Source organism: Phyllostomus hastatus, unplaced genomic scaffold (assembly GCF_019186645.2).
Source record: "Phyllostomus hastatus isolate PE091 unplaced genomic scaffold, TTU_PhHast_1.1 phas_contig_40, whole genome shotgun sequence".
NCBI classification, from domain to species: domain Eukaryota; kingdom Metazoa; phylum Chordata; class Mammalia; order Chiroptera; family Phyllostomidae; genus Phyllostomus; species Phyllostomus hastatus.
The window spans coordinates 90,250,595-90,270,697 of record NW_025333872.1 but is presented as its reverse complement, the minus strand read 5'-3'; the positions used below and the strand labels follow the sequence as shown (position 1 = coordinate 90,270,697).

At 38.8% G+C, this 20,103-nt stretch overlaps 1 protein-coding gene across 10 annotated transcripts in view; it reads left to right on the top strand.

Moving 5' to 3' along the window:
• SYNE1 (spectrin repeat containing nuclear envelope protein 1) overlaps positions 1–20,103 on the top strand; it is a 410,287-nt gene that overhangs the window by 146,220 nt on the left and 243,964 nt on the right. For 9 of the 10 annotated variants that reach the window (XM_045842725.1, XM_045842724.1, XM_045842726.1 and 6 more), the window contains 10 exons: positions 1,697–1,864; positions 3,311–3,481; positions 4,362–4,502; positions 8,489–8,649; positions 10,873–11,023; positions 14,295–14,522; positions 14,914–15,012; positions 16,467–16,654; positions 17,021–17,144; positions 19,180–19,346. In XM_045842725.1, the coding sequence (XP_045698681.1) occupies positions 1,697–1,864; positions 3,311–3,481; positions 4,362–4,502; positions 8,489–8,649; positions 10,873–11,023; positions 14,295–14,522; positions 14,914–15,012; positions 16,467–16,654; positions 17,021–17,144; positions 19,180–19,346 (1,598 nt within the window). The remainder of the gene's footprint in view (positions 1–1,696; positions 1,865–3,310; positions 3,482–4,361; positions 4,503–8,488; positions 8,650–10,872; positions 11,024–14,294; positions 14,523–14,913; positions 15,013–16,466; positions 16,655–17,020; positions 17,145–19,179; positions 19,347–20,103) is intronic. The other variant, XM_045842728.1, reaches the window with a different exon arrangement.

Below are 20,103 nucleotides of genomic sequence, written 5' to 3'. Positions count from 1 at the left end.
ATAGCTCAGTGGATTGAGCACGGGCTGCGAACCAAAGTGTCGCAGGTTTGATTCCCAGTCAGGGCACATGCCTGGGTTGCAGTCCTAGACATCCAGCAACCACACATTGATGTTTCTCTCTCTCTATCTCCCTCTCTCCCTTCCCTCTCTGGAAATAAATAAATTAAATCTTTAAAAAATTTTTTTTTGACAAATTAAAAACAACAATCAGATTAATTAAATTTTGGAACATAAGCTATTTTGATGCTTAGGTGACCCATCTTTCATAGCAGTAACCAAGTTTAGATAGTTGCCATACCATACTTTAAATGAAATTCTGGTATTATTTGTCTCAACTTCTCCTTTGCTCAAGAAGGGAAGGATAAGAGTAAGGATACTAATACAAAAAAGTAAGTATATGTGCAGATAATCCTTGATCCAAGATCTACCAAATGGTTTTAGTCATGCCAAAAGATTAATTTATATTCTATTATAGACACACAACCACTTTGGCAACCTTTAAATTTGGAAATTATTATTCACCCTAACATTTTATCAAGGCCGTTTATTTGCTTTATCTTTCAGAAACTCTCATGGGACCTGTAGCAACAATCTAACACATGCAGGCATGAGTTCTTTGCACACTCATATGTATTCTGTATAGTTTATCTTAATACCCTTTTTGTTACTTAAACAGAGCGAAAAAAGGGGCAGAGAAAATAAATATTCTGTTCATGTAAATATTGATATAAAAAGATGAATTTGACACATCCAGGGCTTCCTTCGATTATAATCTATTTAGTATTTAAATTAATTGAACACAAAGTGTTTACAATTGTCTAGTGTAAGAAAGAAAGGCTGTGGATTAACGATATATAATGAAAAGTCACTTCTTTCCCCAGAGCTGTGATTTACTGAGAGCTATGTGGTTTTCATAGGGTTTTATTTCTGTTTGTTTGGAGAACAGCACGCTCCAAGTTACCTGGGACAAAGTCAGAGCAGAAGAGGGTCACAGAAAAAAAAAGAGCATGAGAGAAGGAGACACTGAAGGCTTCTGTGGAAGACAGATGATAATACGATGTTAAAATGATTACTCCAGTGAAGATGGAGGGAGGTAGACTTTGAAAATAAAAACATGCTTGTATAGTAACATAGAGGAAGCAGAAATTAGGCAAAAGACAAAGCTGAAAATTAGGGGAAATGACAAGAAAAAGAATCCACTAAAAAACCCCATAAAATTAGAAAGTATATTGTTTTATGTATTACACTTATTAGAAGTGCATTTTCAATAAATACCCTTTTAGTTCTTTTTCCTCTATGCAAAATTTCCCCTTAGTTTAAGTAGAATAAACATAACTTTCTTACAACACACTTTTTCCATAATTAGGTTTTTAATAACTAGACTTTTTAAATAATTAGAATTAAAAGGATCCAGGAGACGATATATACAATATATACAGATTTATTATTCCGCCTTGATTTTGAGGTAGAGTAGGTTTTTAATATGGCACACAGCACCATGTCAAAGGAGACTTGCAACTCCCAGAAGTGACTGTGCAGTTGAATAATGAGTAAAAAAGCCTTGAAATATATGAGGGAATAAAGGTCGGGGATCTGTGTATATATTTCAAGTAGATGAGAAAGGCTTTATACAAATTATTCAAAATCTTTAAGATTACATGAGCATATGATTTACAATTTTTTCACGAAAACCTAGGTCGAAAAGATGTTAAGCAGTTTTGGGGACTGTGTCCAGTACAAAGAAATAGTCCAGAGTTCCCTTGAAGAGCTAATGTCTGGTTCTAAAGAAGTCCAGGAGGAAGCTGAGAAGATCTTGGACACGGAAAACCTGTTTGAAGCGCAGCAGTTACTTCTTCATCACCAGGTACAATGCCTCTCTCCCCAACACGTTCATGGCAAATTGATCAGTGGATGATGGACAGAACCAGCATGGGGAATGGGGTATCCACTGGGCAAGGGCAAGGGAAAGGGGGCAGGGTGTGCTGGAAGGAGCCCAGCTGAATGGTTAAATATTAAATATTTCAAAGATCCTGCAAGATAAATTCCCAGCCGGAGTGATTGGATGGCACCAAAAAGGTCAAGAAATATCAGGAAGGGAAAGTTGAGTTAGCTGTGAAAACCTTCATAAAACTTGCAAATTGTCCTTTTCATGACAGAGACTGGAAGCATAGAGATAATTGCTTCATATTTGAGATCAACATTCTTTTGTCATTATATTAAAATATCACTTTTCAATTTACAATTTTTAATACATTTTACTTTGGGAAATTGCAACTTAGATGACGTGCCGGGCCTTTCAGAGAGTATGTTTACTTAGGCTTAGCACTGGAAGTAATGAAATTATGGTACATGTATTGATGATAAGCAATTTGGATCATCTTCACTTGTCAAACTCAGTAGAAGTATAATTCAAATAAAATATTTTAATGACAAAATTCTAGCTAACTTAATATACAGCAAATCTCGTTAATCATAAATATAATAATATAAAAATGGGAGTTATACTAAAGGTATGCATAAAATGGCAGCTTCTGGGCTTTATAGATACACTGATAATTAGTCATTGTAAAAAGGCTGTAAGTGCAAAAGAAGTTAATGCTTGATATTACATTGTTCCCAATTCTTATAAAAGTTGTGTTTGGGTTTTAATTTACTTTAAGTCAGAGAAATATGAGATTGTAGATTCTTACATTATATTTTATGATTTCACATTTCTTGAATCAAATATTTGGTTATGTGTGTGTTTATTTGTGAAAATTCATGAGCTGTATGCTTGAGATTTGCATACCATTCTGTTTGTACATTATAATTCAATAAAAAGTTTATTTTAAAACTTAACTTTCCCTAGATAGCTCAGCTGATTAATCATTCTGTGTATGCCCAGGAATGCAATTTCTTAATATTCACACTTTTTAGAGCATAAATGATTTTTAAAAATGGAGTTAGAACTTTGTGTGTTTAAGCAGAAAAATAATTATTTTAGGAGAACCATGTCAAATGAATAGTTTTGCCAAATTCCTTTTGGAATATTGCACAAAGTGCTAAATGTCTGAATTTGCACTCAGTTAAAACACCAAGACCAAATTAATTATGTTGTTTACCATTCACAACATCAACTGTTTATAAATAATGCCCATTTTGGATGAATGCACTGTCCTCATCCCCAGTGTTTACTGTCCCTGTTAACTTTAAAGTAGCAGGGGCCCACACTGTGTGAGGTCGTGCATTTTGCACCTGTCCTAAAGCATGGGTGTCTATGGTCCTGCTCGGAGAGTAACCTTAGGTCCACCTGTTGAACAAATGCTTCCAGCAAAAGACAAAGAGGATCTGTGCAAAGAAGAGGGACGTGCAGCAGCAGATGACACAGGCTCAGCAGGGAGAAGGCGGGCTGCCCGGCCAGGTCCAGGAGGAGCTGCAGAAGCTGGAGAGCACCCTGGATGGCCTGGAGCGCAGCAGGGAGAAGCAGGAACGCCGCATCCAGGTGGGAGACGGGAAGTCCAGGGCCGCGTTAACTTCCGGGCACGGGTTGCACCTCCTGCTCGTGGGAGAAAACGTTCCTTTCCACCTATGATGCTCCATCCACCACATGAGTGATCTCTTGTAAGCAGCACATCAGCCTTATGAGATGGGTAACTACAATGAGCACATTTTGCAAGTGTGGACGCTTCCAAAAGAAAGAGTTTGAAGACATGACTCCAAGACACAGAGCAGTGATCAACAATAAAGCCAGGGCTTTAATTCACACTAGCCTGAATCTAGAAATGGACAATGAATTATTTCATGTTGCCCAGTCCAGCAGCCATGCTGTTAGGCTTTATTGGGATCCTGACACATTACCTGAAATAACGCTTTTGAATTTTGCCCCCAGCTTGCTACCCACTGCCCTTTCTTCTCTCTCTCCTGTTTCCCTTTCCCCTTCCCTTCCCTTCCCTTCCCTTCCCCTCCCCTCCCTTCCCTTCTCCCTTCCTTTTTTCCTTCCTCCCTTCTTTGCTTGCTTGCTTCCTCCCTTCCTTCCTCCTTTCCTTCCTTCTTTCTTTTCTTTTTGACACAATACGGGAGGCTTTCTTTTCCTTTGTCCCTTATCGACACTTAAAGCACTATCCTTAGATTCATAGGACATTAAAGCTGGTAGAAAACTCAGAGCCCTAGTTCACACATATTCTTTTTGTAGATGAACTGAGACTCAAAGGGGAAATTCCTGTGGAGGCCATTAGGATCATCCTTATTCGGTGTAACCATTGAACTGCTAGGCTTAACTAGCAGTTGACAGCCTGACAAAGAATGGGAATGCGAACACTATTTTGTGACATACTTTGATAATTCATAATATTATGTGATATTTATATATTTTTTTAATTTAGGTCACATTAAGAAAATGGGAGCGATTTGAAACCAACAAAGAGACAGTGGTCAGATACCTTTTTCAAACAGGTTCCAACCATGAGCGCTTCCTGAGTTTTAGCAGCTTGGAAAGTTTATCTTCAGAATTGGAACAGACAAAGGTATATCCTCAGTAAGACATAGAGTCCCTTGGTATTCATTCAGAGGAAAAACTGTGTTTCCCCTCCCTATTGCCGTTAGTTATTATAATTATGCATTTAATCAATACTTATTGTTTCTTGATCATCCACTCACAAATACACTGGTCCAGTTTCTCTGGGAAACAAAAACATAAACAAGATTTAAACATCAAAAACTGAGAGAAAGTTTTCATTAAAATGGAAAATAGTTCCCTAATAGACAAATGCATTACAACATTTTTTTCTGAAGACAGTGATATTTCTAGCTGAATATTGAAGGGCAGGTAAAGACAGAAAGCAGAACTTGGGGCAGATAATGATCATTCCTGAAGTGAGAAATGACATAAAGTATAACAGTGTGAGATATGGGATTCCATGTCGTAAAGCAGAAAAATGAAGCACAGTTGTAAAGCAAAGACTCTCCAGGCCACCTGGAGCACTTAAGGGTTTTAAGAAAGAGAGTCATGTGATCAGGGCGGTGCTTTAGGGAGATGAGTGTTCAAGCGGGTGTGGGACGTTGCGAGGGTGAAAGCCTGGAGCCATGGGATCCAATTAGAAAGACACGCATGTATGCGTTGACATGAACGGGAATGAGGGTGAAGGGGGTGGCGGTGGTGACAGATGCAAGAGACACAGAGTGAAGGAAAAGAAGATGATACCCAGGGTTCTGAGTCTCCAGAGGCAATGGGAGTGAGGCAGGAACCTGAAGGAACAGCTGTCGTGGGGAAAGATGACCAACCCTGTTTGCAACTGAAGGAGTATGAGGCTCCGGGGGCACATCCAAGAGGCACCGTGTAGCTGTCGTCCACGGTGAGCTCCAGCCTGTACATGGAAGGCCCTGGACACTCAGAGCAGACTGATAGATTCATACAAAGGATTTGGAGGCTTGTATAGGTTATTTTGGCTCCTGCTTTGGTGTTTGGAGTTTATAAAAAGACTGAATTAGTATTAAAATGCATCAGCCAATGCATAGGAAAGAATACTCTTTTATTTATCCTTTTACCGCCTTTAGGAAGTACATCCTTCAGTTTTTGTTTTCTTACCAGTGAAAAGCTTTTCTGCATTTCATCCGCTCTTTTTTATTATATCTCTTATTAACTGAGGAACTGAAAGTTTATAAGACTACTTAATCTTTTGATTCTGTATGATTTTCACCAGTTATTTAAGTAGAACATTACTTTTAATTTTAATTATTTTATACATTAAAATACACCAGACTTTTAAAAAATAAATACAACTATAGTTATTGGGTTAATTATCATATAGGGGTTCCACACAGGTTCCATGCAGGGTGTCTGACACCCTGTGGTCCTTTGAGTCAGTTTATCAGCTACAAATGCAACAAATGTAACCTTTTATTCTTATTAAAACTTTCCTTAACCCATGATCTTTCATACTTTGGGGGTGATTTAATAATATCTGCTAACATTAATTGAATATATACTATATGCTGGGCTAATCACTTGATGTTTATCATCTTCTTTAATTTCACCCAAATAATTCTAAAAAATAGGTACCAGTGTTAATCCCCTCGTATACAGGAGGAAATATAAGGGTCATAGCTATTAGTGAATTCATGTAAGATTTTAGGATTACTGCCTGGTGAGTTTGGGATTCAAACCCAAGAGGCCTGAGTCCAGAGCCCAGACTCTTAGCTACTCTGTTCTACTTTCATTTTTAAAATATGCTGCCGCACAGGCACTTGTAAGCTAGAAGAATTGTTCTCTATTTCTCTGCTCACTTGTCATTGCTAATACAGCCTTTATCCCAGTTGTAGCCCTGGAGGGGTTGTGCTAAGGAACTTCGCTTTCTGCCTGCCAGTGTGTGGGCGGGTGTTCATGGCAACATCATGTTTAATCTTCACAACAAGGCTTTGCTGATGACTTAAGGAGCATTCGGAGAGCTACGTGTCCTAAGGTCACGCAGCTCGCCAAGGACGGAGCCTGCTCGACTCCAGGCCGATCCCATGCCCGAGTCCACTGTTTCCTGCCACCTCCTGCCGCCACTCACGCCGTCTCCTTAGGATGTAGATGAAAAGCCTTACACTGTGATCCTACTTTTGTTTAAAGCAGGCTTTGTCAACACCATTCTGTTCTTTGGATTCCTTGATGTTGTGCTTGCCCCATTCGTAGCTTGCATGAGGCTCTTGGTGACTGTATATAAACAATGTCAGACATAGCTCTACTTTCTCTGTGGTTTCTCCTTGCATCTGGGAAACACTAAGGGAAAGAATACTATTTTATACTTCTGATTCCATTCATGGGATTCTGGAACATTATGAACTCCAAAGATAAGAGAATGAAAATGAATAAGTACAACTTCCTTACAGTAGAGGGATTTACAATGATCCAAAAATATGGTATCAGTATTTGCTAATGTCACAACTTTATAATCCGAGTTTATGAATGCCCACTATTGCTATTTGTGAGCTTACAGTCACTGTAGACTCAATTATCTACAAAGGTCTAGACTCAATTATCTACAAAGGTCTAGACTTTGGATTTCATAATTGAATCTACAGTGACTGTAAGCTCACATATAGCAATAGTGGGCATTCATAAACTCGGATTATAAAGTTGTGACATTAGCAAATACTGATACCATATTTTTGGACATTATAAATCCCTCTACTGTAAGGAAGCTGTACTTACTCATTTTTATTCCCTTAAATTACAGGGTACTTCTTTGAAATAATGTTGATATTTCTATGAAGATATGGAGTTTTCCAAACATGAAGTTATAATAGGATTATTTAGTAACTCTATCTTACATGGCATTATGTAACAATTCTGGGAGGTGCTCTGTGGCCAAAGATGGCTATTAAAAGTTGACTTTAAAAAGTTATTTACATTGTATTTCTACATTACCCACCTATTAGAGGGTTTTTTTTTGTGATCAAAATTTAAACCTCCTGTGATATTTTCTTACATGAGAAGAAATGAGACACTAGTTAATCTTTTTCACTCAAGATCATCGCTTGGTTTACATTTTTAAATTCACTATTCAACATATTTACCTAACAAAATTCAGATAATAGCTAAAATTTATTAGTGCCTCAAATATATTCATTTCAAATTAAGGTAGTTCACTCTTACTGAAAATCACTGTGTGAACTTATAAACTATTTTTTCCCCAATTTTACGTGAAAGATGTAAACAAATTATGATAGACACTTGCTAGTGTGCCAGGCAGTTAAAAATGAAGTTGCTAATTAAATGCTACCAATGACCTCACAAGAAAAACACCACTATTTTATATTAAAGAGCCAGACCTGAAAAGTAATCCATCAAAGCCAAAATCTAGTAATTTTCAAATCCAAGATTCTAGTCTAGGTTTGACTGGTACGAAAACTTTCCTTCTGTCCATCATACAGTATATGACTATATGGTAAATATGTTTAACAACATTAATATCAGATTACATCTCTTTTCAGAGAACCAGCTAACACAATATTTCTTTAGAGTAAATAACAGTGATACTCTGATTGACCCAGATATTCTTCAATTGCATAAACAAAAGTTTATATGTATTGCTCTAGAAATTTATTATCTTTATGATTGAAAAATAAAGATAATCAATCACTATTGATCATTGCCTGAACTGGCCTGTAATACACTAACATATTTGTGGGTAAGTTAATTATTAGAATGAAGCTCAGAATTTTAAACAATAAACTCAACCCAGGAAACAATGAAAAAACATTTGTGTGAGAATGGCTGGATAACTGCGAAGGCCTGTACCCACTTGTGTATATAAAATGAAAACAATTTAGCTAAGTCTCTTCTGGCCAGGAAGAAAACACATGGGTTTCATTACTCCGTGCATTCATGAGCTAATGCTCATACAGGTGTGAACCTACCCATCCATCCGGTTTGTGGGAGACTCCTCAGCACATATATGTGATATATTTGAGGGCAGAGTTTAATGGGAGGTGCCTTCCTAACAATTATAATTGTCTATTTTTCTAGGAGTTCTCTAAACGAACTGAAGGTATCGCCGTTCAGGCTGAGAATCTTGTGAAGGAAGCTTCGGAGATACCGCTCGGGCCCAAGAATAAGCAGCGGCTCCAGCAGCAGGCCAAGTCCATCAAAGAGCAAGTCCAAAAATTAGAAGACACCCTTGAAGAAGAGTATGTGCTTGACAAGTCCTAAGCTTTCTTCTCTGAGATACAGTTTCGTACAGTCTTCCCTGCGTATTGTGTTCAAAACATTCTCTTAAAATCTCCAAGTGTCTGTGTAGTTCAGCATGTTTTGAGGAAGCGACTCAGAATTCAAAAGATGAATGCCACCAACCCAGAAGCCAACCTTTATATACCATAACAGAGCAGAAAAGTATAAGGGATGTGGTTTTTGCATCATAAACTGATTCTGTTTGTGAAAAAGCCATATCTGTTAAATTTTGTGGCCTTCATACATTGAAGAGGGAAATCTCAAAAAAGAACCAGTATTGAAAATAATTTTTTACTGAATTTTGTTGTTGTTGCCAGTTAGAAGAAAGAAGAGATATTTTGGTTGTGCAGATTCTGAACCTAAATACATAGGGTAGAATCCAAACGTCTTCATCTCTAAGCTAGCAAAGCTTATTAACAGTGCCTCAGTATTCAAATTCCACTGGGAGATATTCTATTTCCAAAAATTGACTTCAAAAATCTATTCTATTTGTAAATATTTGATATATGTTTACCTAAAAAAGAAAGTGAGAGTAGTTTGGCTTATGGCAGAGATTTTCAACCTTTTTGTCTCATGGTGCACATTGCCAATTACTAAAATTCTCAGCACAACAAAACATACATATTTTTTGCCAATCTGACAAAAAATAGGTATAATTTTGATTCATTCCCATGGATGACTATTGTTGTTCTGGCTGTTGTCATTTTTTAATGGAACAATCTAAGGGAAAAAATAGGTACTGCATGTTTTTAAAATTCTTACAACAAACCGGTTGAAAATCCTTGACCTACAGTTTCTTGTTATGCACAGAATATACATAAAAAATTAAAGGGAATAAACATCTGAGAATATGGCCAAGGTTCCTGAGAATAATATGACTGAACATTTCTATTTTAAAGGTTATTTAGTGGCAAATCACTGATACATTCTTAAGGTATAAGACATAATTTTTAAGATGGATTTTGAAATATAAAATTTGTCTTTAATACTCTTGACACTTTGAAATTAAGATTATACGCTGTCTAAACTTTAAAGTTTGTTAAATAATTTATTTAAAGGAAATTATGACTCTAAACTTTGAGAACTTTAAATATTAATTATTATTCATCAAGGTATGGAAATAGTAAAACTTAGAGTTTATTTGAAAGGAAGCTACTTTTACAATGAATGTGCACTTGCATCTTTATTCTATTGAAAAACTTGCAATATGACATAGCTTGCATTACCTGTACTCATGAGAGCATTAGGCACATCCAGGGTATACATTTGAGACTACAAAATTAATTAATTTGACAATCAATTTTTCTGCCATTGTATTTTTCTTGATGTTTTCAAGTGCCTTTTGGTAAATGGAAAATTCACTTTTTTTTAAGCAAAAGATTTAGTGCAATGATAGACTATAAGTTTCTTACTCTTTTTCTAAACTGAAAGCCATAATCACGTGGTTATCTAGGCAGAGCTAATACAAACTGGAAATCTATAGTTAAATTTTTGTTCACTAGATTTCTCACAAATAAAGCCCAAATTCTCTAAAAGCAGTTGGGGTGCTCGTGTACAGGGATTTATAAAAGTATTTTGGAATCAAGACACTAAAGGCATCTAAGAATAGCTGAAATTATAGATTATAGATTATAGACAAGCTCTAATGATAGAGCAGACCCTGCCTATTAGCATGGAATTCAAGTTACAAGCTCTATCTTAATTCATAAAGATGCATTTACAAAGATCTCTGAGCAGAAAGCACCCCTGCAGTGTGTCTCCTCTAGGAGCAAGAGGACCGTAACGGTAGGGCTGCTGAAAACTGGTGTGCATTGGAATGTATGTGGGCAGTTTATGCAAAGGGATCCTGGCAACTACTGGCCACATACAGTTGAACTAGGTTAACCCTGGACTCCACCTCCTTTGGACCCAGCGACGTTTTGTTCGAAGCACAGTTCCATTCACAACATGGTGTAGATGCTTTCTTGTTAAATGCTCATTCTCAGAGGAGATAGGAAGACGAGAACTAACAAACTCATCTGATCGAATGTATGTGTCCCCTCCCCTCCCCCGTTCTAACAGTTTAAACTTTGACATGGTCACAAATGTCTTAGCTATCTTTTCACCTGGTGATTTAAAGAAAAATGTGTTGTTGTTCTTTATTAAAATACTGCATTTTATTTACTGAATTTGGTTAATTTTAGTATTAAAACCATGGAAATGGTGAAAAACAAGTGGGATCATTTTGGCAATAATTTTGAGACCCTGTCCATCTGGATAACTGAGAAAGAAAAAGAACTCAAAGCCTTGGAAACTTCGTCATCTGCCATGGACATGCAAATCAACCAAATTAAGGTGACCTGCTCACACATTCCTTGCATTTGTAAACCATGCCTAGCTTTTAAAAGCTCCTTTCTGCCCTGGCCAGGTAGCTCAGTTGATTAGAGCATTTTCCCAATATGTCGAGGCTGCGGGTTCCATTGGGGCACATTCAAGAGTCAACCAATGAATGCATAAATAAGTGGAACAACAAATCAATGTTTCTCTCTCTCTCTCTCTCTCTCTCTCTCTCATTCTGTCTCTCAATAAAAAATCAACAAAGAAAAGAAAATTCTAAAAAACATATTCCTTTCTTACATTTCATCAAATGCCATTTGGTCCTAGGACAAATCTTTCATTGCTATGTGACTCCATCCAAATTAAATTCACACAAATTGCTGAGCTAAGAGGTCTTGATTGATGCTGGGCAACTGTTTATAGATGGAATTATGTATTAATATTGTCTGACTTAAGCATTCAAAGTCAATATTGTGTGCAATATTATTAAAATGCTTTTATGGTTACATTATTCTTTTCCTTGATTTTGAATGAATCCCATTGGAGTTCTCTGTTGATTCATTTCTACAACATGAACTGTATTCATCATCTACAACTGTACAGAATTATCCCAAATGCCTAGTTCAAGTATCAGTGGTGTTTACCCTCACAAACCATAAGGAGGAGAAATTAAATTCTTTAGGCGAAGCAATCACTCCCCATTGCTCCAATTCTTTTATTTCCGATGACCTTCAGGCCACAGACTAAGATGCTGTGACATCTGAGCTCCCTCCGCTCCAAAATAACGACGTGCACAGACCATCACCCTTCACGTCATTCAAATAGTTTAAGAAAAAAATGGGCTAAAAGAAATGAATTCTGTATTCACTTCTCTTTTTTTATATGTAGTTTTTACACCTCACATTTAAAAAATTCAGCCACTTTTTGTTTTCTATCCCAGCTCATTGTATTGGAATGGGGAAAGCCTCTGCCCTTTCATCCCATTAAACACAGTAAAATCAATGCGAAGGTGAAGCAACGTTTCCCATTATGACTCAGAGCAAGTCATTGCCATGTGCATGGTGGGAGGGCGCAACGTGGCTCATCCTGGGTGGCACGCTGTGCAGGGCATCCTGGTTTATCACCCGCCTTCCGCACCTGAGGCTGCGCGGAGCCTGCCGTGCCCGGTCTGCTCCTGTCGTGTGCACTTCACTAGGAAAAACAAAGGTCAAGCCATCACGAATATTCGTGGAATATGTTCAGTCTTTTAAGATATTTTGAAAAGTTGTCATTTAATCCCTTTCTCTAAATTCTAAGAAAATAAAGAATAGCACACTTGGTTTTCTTTCAAAATTTGTCTTTCAAATATTTTGACATACACTTCTTCATTTGCTTATTCTCTCTATTAATTTGTCTCACTATCATTCACTCTTAACTCCAAGACTTCTGAAACACCTCAGTTATCAAATCCCATTGCATTGTTGCGCTTCAGGAAACCAAACAATTACACATTTAATTTTTAAATATATGAACTTTCAGTTGTGGATTTTTATGCCATCAGAGTAGAAATATATTTTAATATTCCAAAATGGCATTTTGAAAACTGTTTGTAAATATAGTCAATGAATATGAAGAGCAAGAAATACATATTTGTTAGAAATAAGCAAAAACAGAGTGGAATACTCTTTACTGTGGAACCTGGGCTAATAGGTTTTATGTTCTGTTTTCATACAGAATTAAATTGTAGAAAATATTTAAAAATATGGTAATACTTGTGATCATGTTTTAAATTTAAAGCAACCTTAGGGTAAAACTGATTCATAACATCGGCACTGTTGTGATGATATTTACCTGTACACCCACTTTTTGTTCTCCATTATGCGCTATTCTAAATTGACTGATTTCTTATCCCCAATTGGTAATCTATTCCTACTTGGTGATAAGAATATGTATTGGGTTCATCTTCCACCTTCTCATCTTGGATTAGAAAAATGGTTGCCACGGTCCAACAATGTGATTACATAATTTGCACTTATTAATTTGTTGATGACGTGCACCACACTAAGAACTAACAGCTTTGAAGCTAACTAAAATTGTTTCATTGAGGTGTTGCAAGCACCTACAATAATTATTGGCCCGAAGGAGCAAATGTATTTTTGTTAAATTTGTGAGAAATTTTTCTAAAAAATATTATCTTTAAAAAAAATCAAAACAAAGGAAGCTTGTATTAACGCTCACACAACAAGTATCCCTGAAATGTGCCGCACTAGTCATGTGTATGAAAACAAAGTAAGTGACACGCTGGCACTAATCTCGTGTGGGTTATTTCTGATGGCCTTCTCTAGGCAGGCGTCCCTTTTATTTTTTTCTAGGATAACAGTATTTTCTATTTCAATTATTTGAAAGAGGTTTGTCTGAATTCTTGGCTTTATTTTGATAGGAAAATTTGGCTGTTTTTCTTGGAAAAAAATTCTTATTTCCTCATACATAAATAAGCCTGTATGGTTATGAGAGACACACACACACTCCACTCACATAGGCACACACGTCATTAGGGGCCTTCCGCACTTTTCATGTGTTGGATAATATATTAAGTGGCCCCAATGGAAATTGTAGCAAGTAAATGCTTTCCTGTAGAGCCCACAGCGAGTGAATACAGCAGCGGTCATAGAGTGGGGCCCAGGTCAGCAGCAGAGGCGACTCCTGAGAAGTTGTTAGAATTGCAGGCTTGGCCCCACATGAGACCTACTGAGCCTGAGGCACTGAGGATGGGGGCCAGGGAATCTTAACGTATCCCAAATTTGGAATACACTGGCATAAAGAATAGGTGATAAATGTGAAAAGACTGAGCTTAGGTAGGAGTGGAATCAGATAAGCATGTCATCTGGTAAAATATTAAATACTCAACTACATTTCAGAAAACTTAAATGTCAATATTAGCATTCTTGTGCATTATTGGAACACACTGTTCCCCAGGTCAGGAGGTTAAAATGCTTGACTCACAGGGTAAACAGGGAATTCTAGGTGCCTTCCGAGACACTGCGAGAATTCCGAGGATGTCTCCCTGCTTACGTCACTCCAAGCAGGAATAGCTTTTTCTCTGTGTTCTCTGTCCAGCGGGTACAACCATCAATGCCTGTTTTAGATACTGTCTGCATCTGTAGCAACCAAAAATGAGGTCGGGAAACACATGGTGGTGTTGATCCAAATACATTGAAATGTCAGTTTTCTGTCTCTGCAACATCTATGCCATTTCAGGAAGGCAAGCTTGCTCAGCCCACATTGTCTTTTTTCTCATTGTCAATACTAGGTCACAATTCAGGAGATAGAAAGTAAGATCAGCAGCGTTACAGAACTAGAAGAAGAAGCTCAGTCTTTTGCTCAGTTTATTACCGCGGGAGAATCGGCTCGAATCAAAGCCAAGTTGACACAAATAAGAAGATACTGGGAAGAACTTCGAGAGCATGCGCAGAGTCTGGAAGGAATTATCCTGGGACATTTATCTCAGCAGCAAAAGTTTGAAGAGCATCTTAGAAAGGTAAGAATCGGTCCCTGCATGCTAGCATTACCGATTTCACATTGCATTCATAGTGAAATGCAACACATAGTCTAGACATAGTGGAGTAAGGAAATGACACGATTTGCCAATCATTTCCCAAGTTGTCAAGGATGCTTAAGTTTATAGCTGTTTATATGGTACATATTTTGAGGGAATATAAAAATGTCTGTATACATTGTGTTCAGATAGGCATTAAGATATATATATTTCTTTGAAATAATAGGACACATTCATTTTAGATGTTTAAAACCAATATATTTTACCAACACATTTTACCCAGAAATCATAGGCATGCTGCCTCCTTGATAACCTTTCCCACCTTGATGTGTATTCTTCCCACCATTATTTTTATGTTTTACCAATATTTTAGATCCAGCAATCTGTGTCTGAATTTGAAGAAAAACTTGCCGATCCAATTAAAACATGTTCTTCAGCTACGGAATCATACAAAGCTCTCCAGGAGCATTTGGTAAGAGTACGCTTCCACATTGCTGCTTACTTATCAACTCAGAAATTTGATAATTTATGCTTGAAAGGGAAACAGTAAATATTTTTATGAGAATTAAAATTAAAGAAACTTATATGTTGCATGAAGGACGATATAGATGAAGCATATTTACTCCATTTAACACAAGAACTATTAGTGTGCAAGTAAGTTTTTATTAAAAATGTATGTTAAAGAAGTATTCATTTCAAATCTATTTCTCTCACTTAATTAGAACATGCAACTTTTTCATATTATAGCTTTAATAAATCCTATTACTTCTTAACCAGCATTGCAAAAATTAGATGTGCAAAAAAATACATGTGCATAGCAGTGCCGGATCCTAAACTCCACTACACTCAGATGTGCAGAGAATACAGCCTCACTCACCTTTTCCCAGTAACCAGCTCTTGGTCCGGTCCCTGAACCGGTGAGCACTGTGTGATGTTTTGCACAGGAACAAACAGAGTCTCTGACAGAACTGAAGGAAGGAGCAAAGGAGGATAATCAGGCCTAAAGAAATAGTGAAAAGAAATACGTGATAATTAATGAACAAAAATATGTTACCCCATTCCGTGTGCATGTGGACACGTATGTGCATAAATACATGAGAAGGGGCTGCAGGGGTAGAAAGCAGATGATTGGCAGAGGCGCACCTGGAAAGGGCAGCGAGCTTACATCATTGGAATACTTATAATGAGAACGCATTTTTGTGTTACTCACCTAATTCTTTAAAAAATACCCCTCAAATGAAGAAAAGAAAATTGGATTTCATGGAATTATTTTAATAGACAACTGAGTTACTAATTGAGTACCAAAGAGAATAATATTCTATTTTTTGCTAATATTTAGATTTCCAAAGCAAGTTCTTTTCCCCTGTCTTGATCTTCTGATCTGTAAAATGGGTTGGTGAAAGGGCATCAGCCTCCAGGGTCCTGCGGAGATCATGCGAGCTGATGTGTGGAATGGACATGGCATGGCACTCGCCACGTGCTGAGGCACCTCATTGTCATTGTTGTCATTGATCCCTGAGAGCAGCTGTGTCAGCCACAGCTCTCCCCACACGTTTCATAGAAATTATTGCTCTCACACACAGTTCTCATAAATTAAGAAGAGAGTTTTCCTAAACACATTTGGCATGAAATGAATAATAATTTTCACCAATGATCTGACTTGCTAAGAAAAAGTAGACATCATCTTCACATACAGCAACAGGTGCTTCTAGGCGGTAGTCCTCCCGTGTTCCCTTGGACCCCTGCATCCGTGAAGTGCCTCTCTCCTCACTGCCGCTCCGTGTCACTGGAATCATGGCCAGACGATTTTTCATTCCGTTGTTGTCCATTGTGACTGGGGAGGTGCTGGCGAGAATGGGCCTGAAGGCACATGTTGGCCTCGTTTCTGGCTGTCCTGCTTTCATCGCCCTTCCTGTCCCTTCCCAGGATCTCTGTCAGGCCCTGGAATCCCTGACCGGCGCAATGGCCACCCTCTCGGCCAGTGCCCAGAAGGTCACTGACGGAGGCTGCTCGGCTCAGGAGGCCGCGACCCTGCAGCAGAGGTACGAGGGGCTGCTGAGCCGGGCTAAGGAGAGGCAGACGGTGCTGGAGAGCCTGCGCGCCCACTGGCAGAGGTGAGCAGCGTTCCCTCCTGCGTCGGCTGCCTGAGTTTCAGTAGCCCCTCTTGAATAGGATGTCCCCGGCCAACCGTTCTCCCGGTGATGGGCAATGACCATCCCGGACGTTAAACACATCAAGTTGTGTTTCTAAGTAGTGGAAAGAGTGTGTGCATATCTTTCCATGTTCCACAGAGATACAGACATGTGTGTGATGCTTATATAAATGTGAGAGGAGTAACATTTTTACTTTCACTTCTAAGAATAAGAACCAATGTCGTATCATTTGTAATGGTTAGTGTTGGACACTCCAACTTCAGAAAGGCCTCGTTTTCTAATATGACAATGATGGATGAATTTGTTTTGTGTTCCTGCTTTCTTTAGGCTAGAGAAAGAACTGTCCACCTTTTTGACCTGGCTAGAGCGGTGCGAAGCGATAGCCAGTTCCCCAGAAACGGACATGTCTGCCGACAGAGCCAAAGTGGAGAGTGAACTTCAGCTAATACAGGCAAGCTCAAGGAAGTGTGTGGAAGGTGGAATGCTGTCTGTTATGGTTGCATCACAAAACAAAAGCAGAAACCAAACCCTCTATCCAACTTAACTTCTTGCCTCAGCTCTGTGGTCCCAAAGACAACAACACAGACCTGAAAGACAAAACAGTGGGAAAGTCTGTGATGGTCAATATGTCTGATGCATTAGAAAATCCTATAAATATAATGTTGGGCATTTGAATGCAGATTATCTGGCAGGTGAGCGGAGGAAGGAATGAGTGGAAATGTAGATGAAACAATGCTGATGATCAGTGAATAATTTTTTTGAGGATTTTAATTTTATTATAATCATAAACAAAGGCAGTAACTGTACAGTAGAGACTTGGAATGAGAAGTCGATATCTGCACCTCTTGTTTTAGAGCTAGTGAATAATTTTTGAAGGTTTTGTATTTATATAAATTTTTGGTGATAAAAATGGCATTTTGTTAGGAAGAGATGGAATACAATGTAGAAAGAAGTCAGGGTAATGATTATTTTTAAGCAACACAGAAAAAAATGAGTGAGCACTTATGCAGACGGTAGAATGACAAAAATACGAGCTGATTACGTCCTTGAAGAAGCCAACTTTTTAAAGTTAAAAAAAAATCTTTGACTATTACTGAGACTACAGACAATGTTTCTAATTTCTTGAGATTAGTGAGGATAACTGGCTTTAAGTGATGATGCCTGGGCCAGAAAATTCAACAGGCAAAACTTGTTTTCCCAAGTATGACAGATTGACACCCCAAATTTTCCCCATGACCTTTTAGAAAAAGTTTGAGCAGAAGCTTAATTCTTTAACTCTTCATAATTGCTTCTTTAACGACTCCATCAGAGAGGGTCTCTAGCCTCTGAACCTATTTCCCGTCTTCCTCAATTCTGAAGGTTCCCCACACTCCTGCTTTTCTGATGCATGAAACACCCATGTTCTGCATTAATCTCCCAAAACGTCTCCCACCCTTTCTAAGTCTGGTGATGTCTTCTTATAAATACAGTGTGAGGTGTTCTAAGAGAGAAAGTCACAGCTGCTTTTCTGAACAATGACACAGAGCTTTCTGGCGACGTCAAACTGCATTCCTCACGTGTCTGTATGGGAAATAAGTGCTGTATGTGTCAAGGGACTGTATGTGAGGGGGCTGCAGGCCTCTGTTACCCCCACAGCTAGGCACTGAATCAGCCAAGCTGCTGCCCCACTATGGGCCAAGCAGTCCTTGTACATTCCCACCCTGGCCTTGTGTCCTTTGTCCGACTCAGCCCAAGTCCCAATTCAGCTTTGTGGTCTTTCCTCTCAGCCGCAGGCTCTGTTCTCCTTCCTCTGATCCCTTCAGCCAGTTTGCTTGTATCACACGTGTGGTCTCACTACAGAGGGGGAAACATCATTGTGACAAGCACCTACTATGTGCCACGCTACAGTGATCATCCCAGTTAACGCCATGTTATGCTACTAGCTATCTATATGAGTGTTGATCTCTTATTAGGTGAGAACCACGACTTTTATGCACCCCTCAAAGCACCTAGGAGATTTATTATCTGGTTAAATGTAAAAAAAATAAGTGCTTCTGTTTCATGGAAGTAAAACGAAGAGCCTTTAAGTTCCCCGATTTGGCCTAATAGTATCTCTAAACAGAGAGGGAGACCATGTCCCTGTTACTTAGTACTGAGTGGCTGTAACTGTTCTGCACACATTTTCTCTTGAGCATGGTTTTCTTTTGATTCTCTGTGCCTACGCAGCTTCTTTGTTCTGAGAGAAATTCTACAGCACCTGAATTTGCCCAACAATACAACTCAGACCCTGAAAAATGAACTCGGGTTTCAGGAGCCTCTTAAATGTTGCTTTAGAGACTAAGTGGGTCCATTTTGAAATCCAGGAATAACCAACTCTCTGTAGCACAGCCCCAGTGCCTCTGTTTTGCAAGAATGCAGAGCCTGTGGACCACCACCTCCTGAGGCACACGGTCCTTTCTCGTCCCTCACACTGGAGTAGGAGCTATTGTATATTCTGTTTTTCTCAGGCGCTGCAAAGTGAAGTTGTATCCCAAGCTTCCGTCTACAGCAACCTCATGCACCTGAAGGAGGCGCTGTTCTCCGTGGCCTCCAAAGACGACGTGGACATGATCAGGCTGCACCTGGAGCAGCTGGATGAGCGATGGAGAGTTTTGCCAGAGATGATTAGCAAAAGGTAGGGGTTTTAGGAAACATCCTAAAATTGTCCATTTTTTAAAATGCTGAGCATATACAATTAAGAGGGTATACTTTTGTTTACTTGTATTTACCCCAGCTAGTCCCAGGAGAATTGTAGAAGGGAAGGAAACTACTTTATTTGCCATTTCAAAAGTCAGAGTGCTCAAATGTTAGCATTTCTGATAAAGCTCAATTTAAAATTTCAGATTTGCTCATGTTGGTGTTATTCATAGCTTAAGCGGTTTGTGTACAGTAAAAAGATGGTAATTAAAATTTTATTTCTCATGATATATATGAAAAGAGACAATATATATATATTTCCCCCCAATGAAATTAAAGACAACCAAGTGCTACTAGAGCCATATTACAGAAAAAAAACAAATGAACTTTTGGGCCAACCCAATACAACAGGAAATCGCCCTTGTATTTAAACTTGGCCATGGATGTCCTGGTGACATTGAAGTCATTTCTAGCAGCCCTCTGGAAGGTGGATTATAGTGAGGCCATGGTGGCTGCAGAAAGGAGGCCAGTGTAGGAGGCCGCTGGGGGCCCGGCCAGAGCGGAGGAGATTTAGAGCAGGCGGCGGAAGTGGGGAGAAGAGCACAGAACACCAGGGTGGCGCGCTGACCGGCTGTGCGCGGACCCGACTTGGTGATAGAGCAATGGAGGACATCTGGGTGGCGCTGGCATTAACTGCGACAGGGCACACCGTGAGAGAGACAGGATTTGAGAAGTAGAAAACGTCCGGGGTTCTG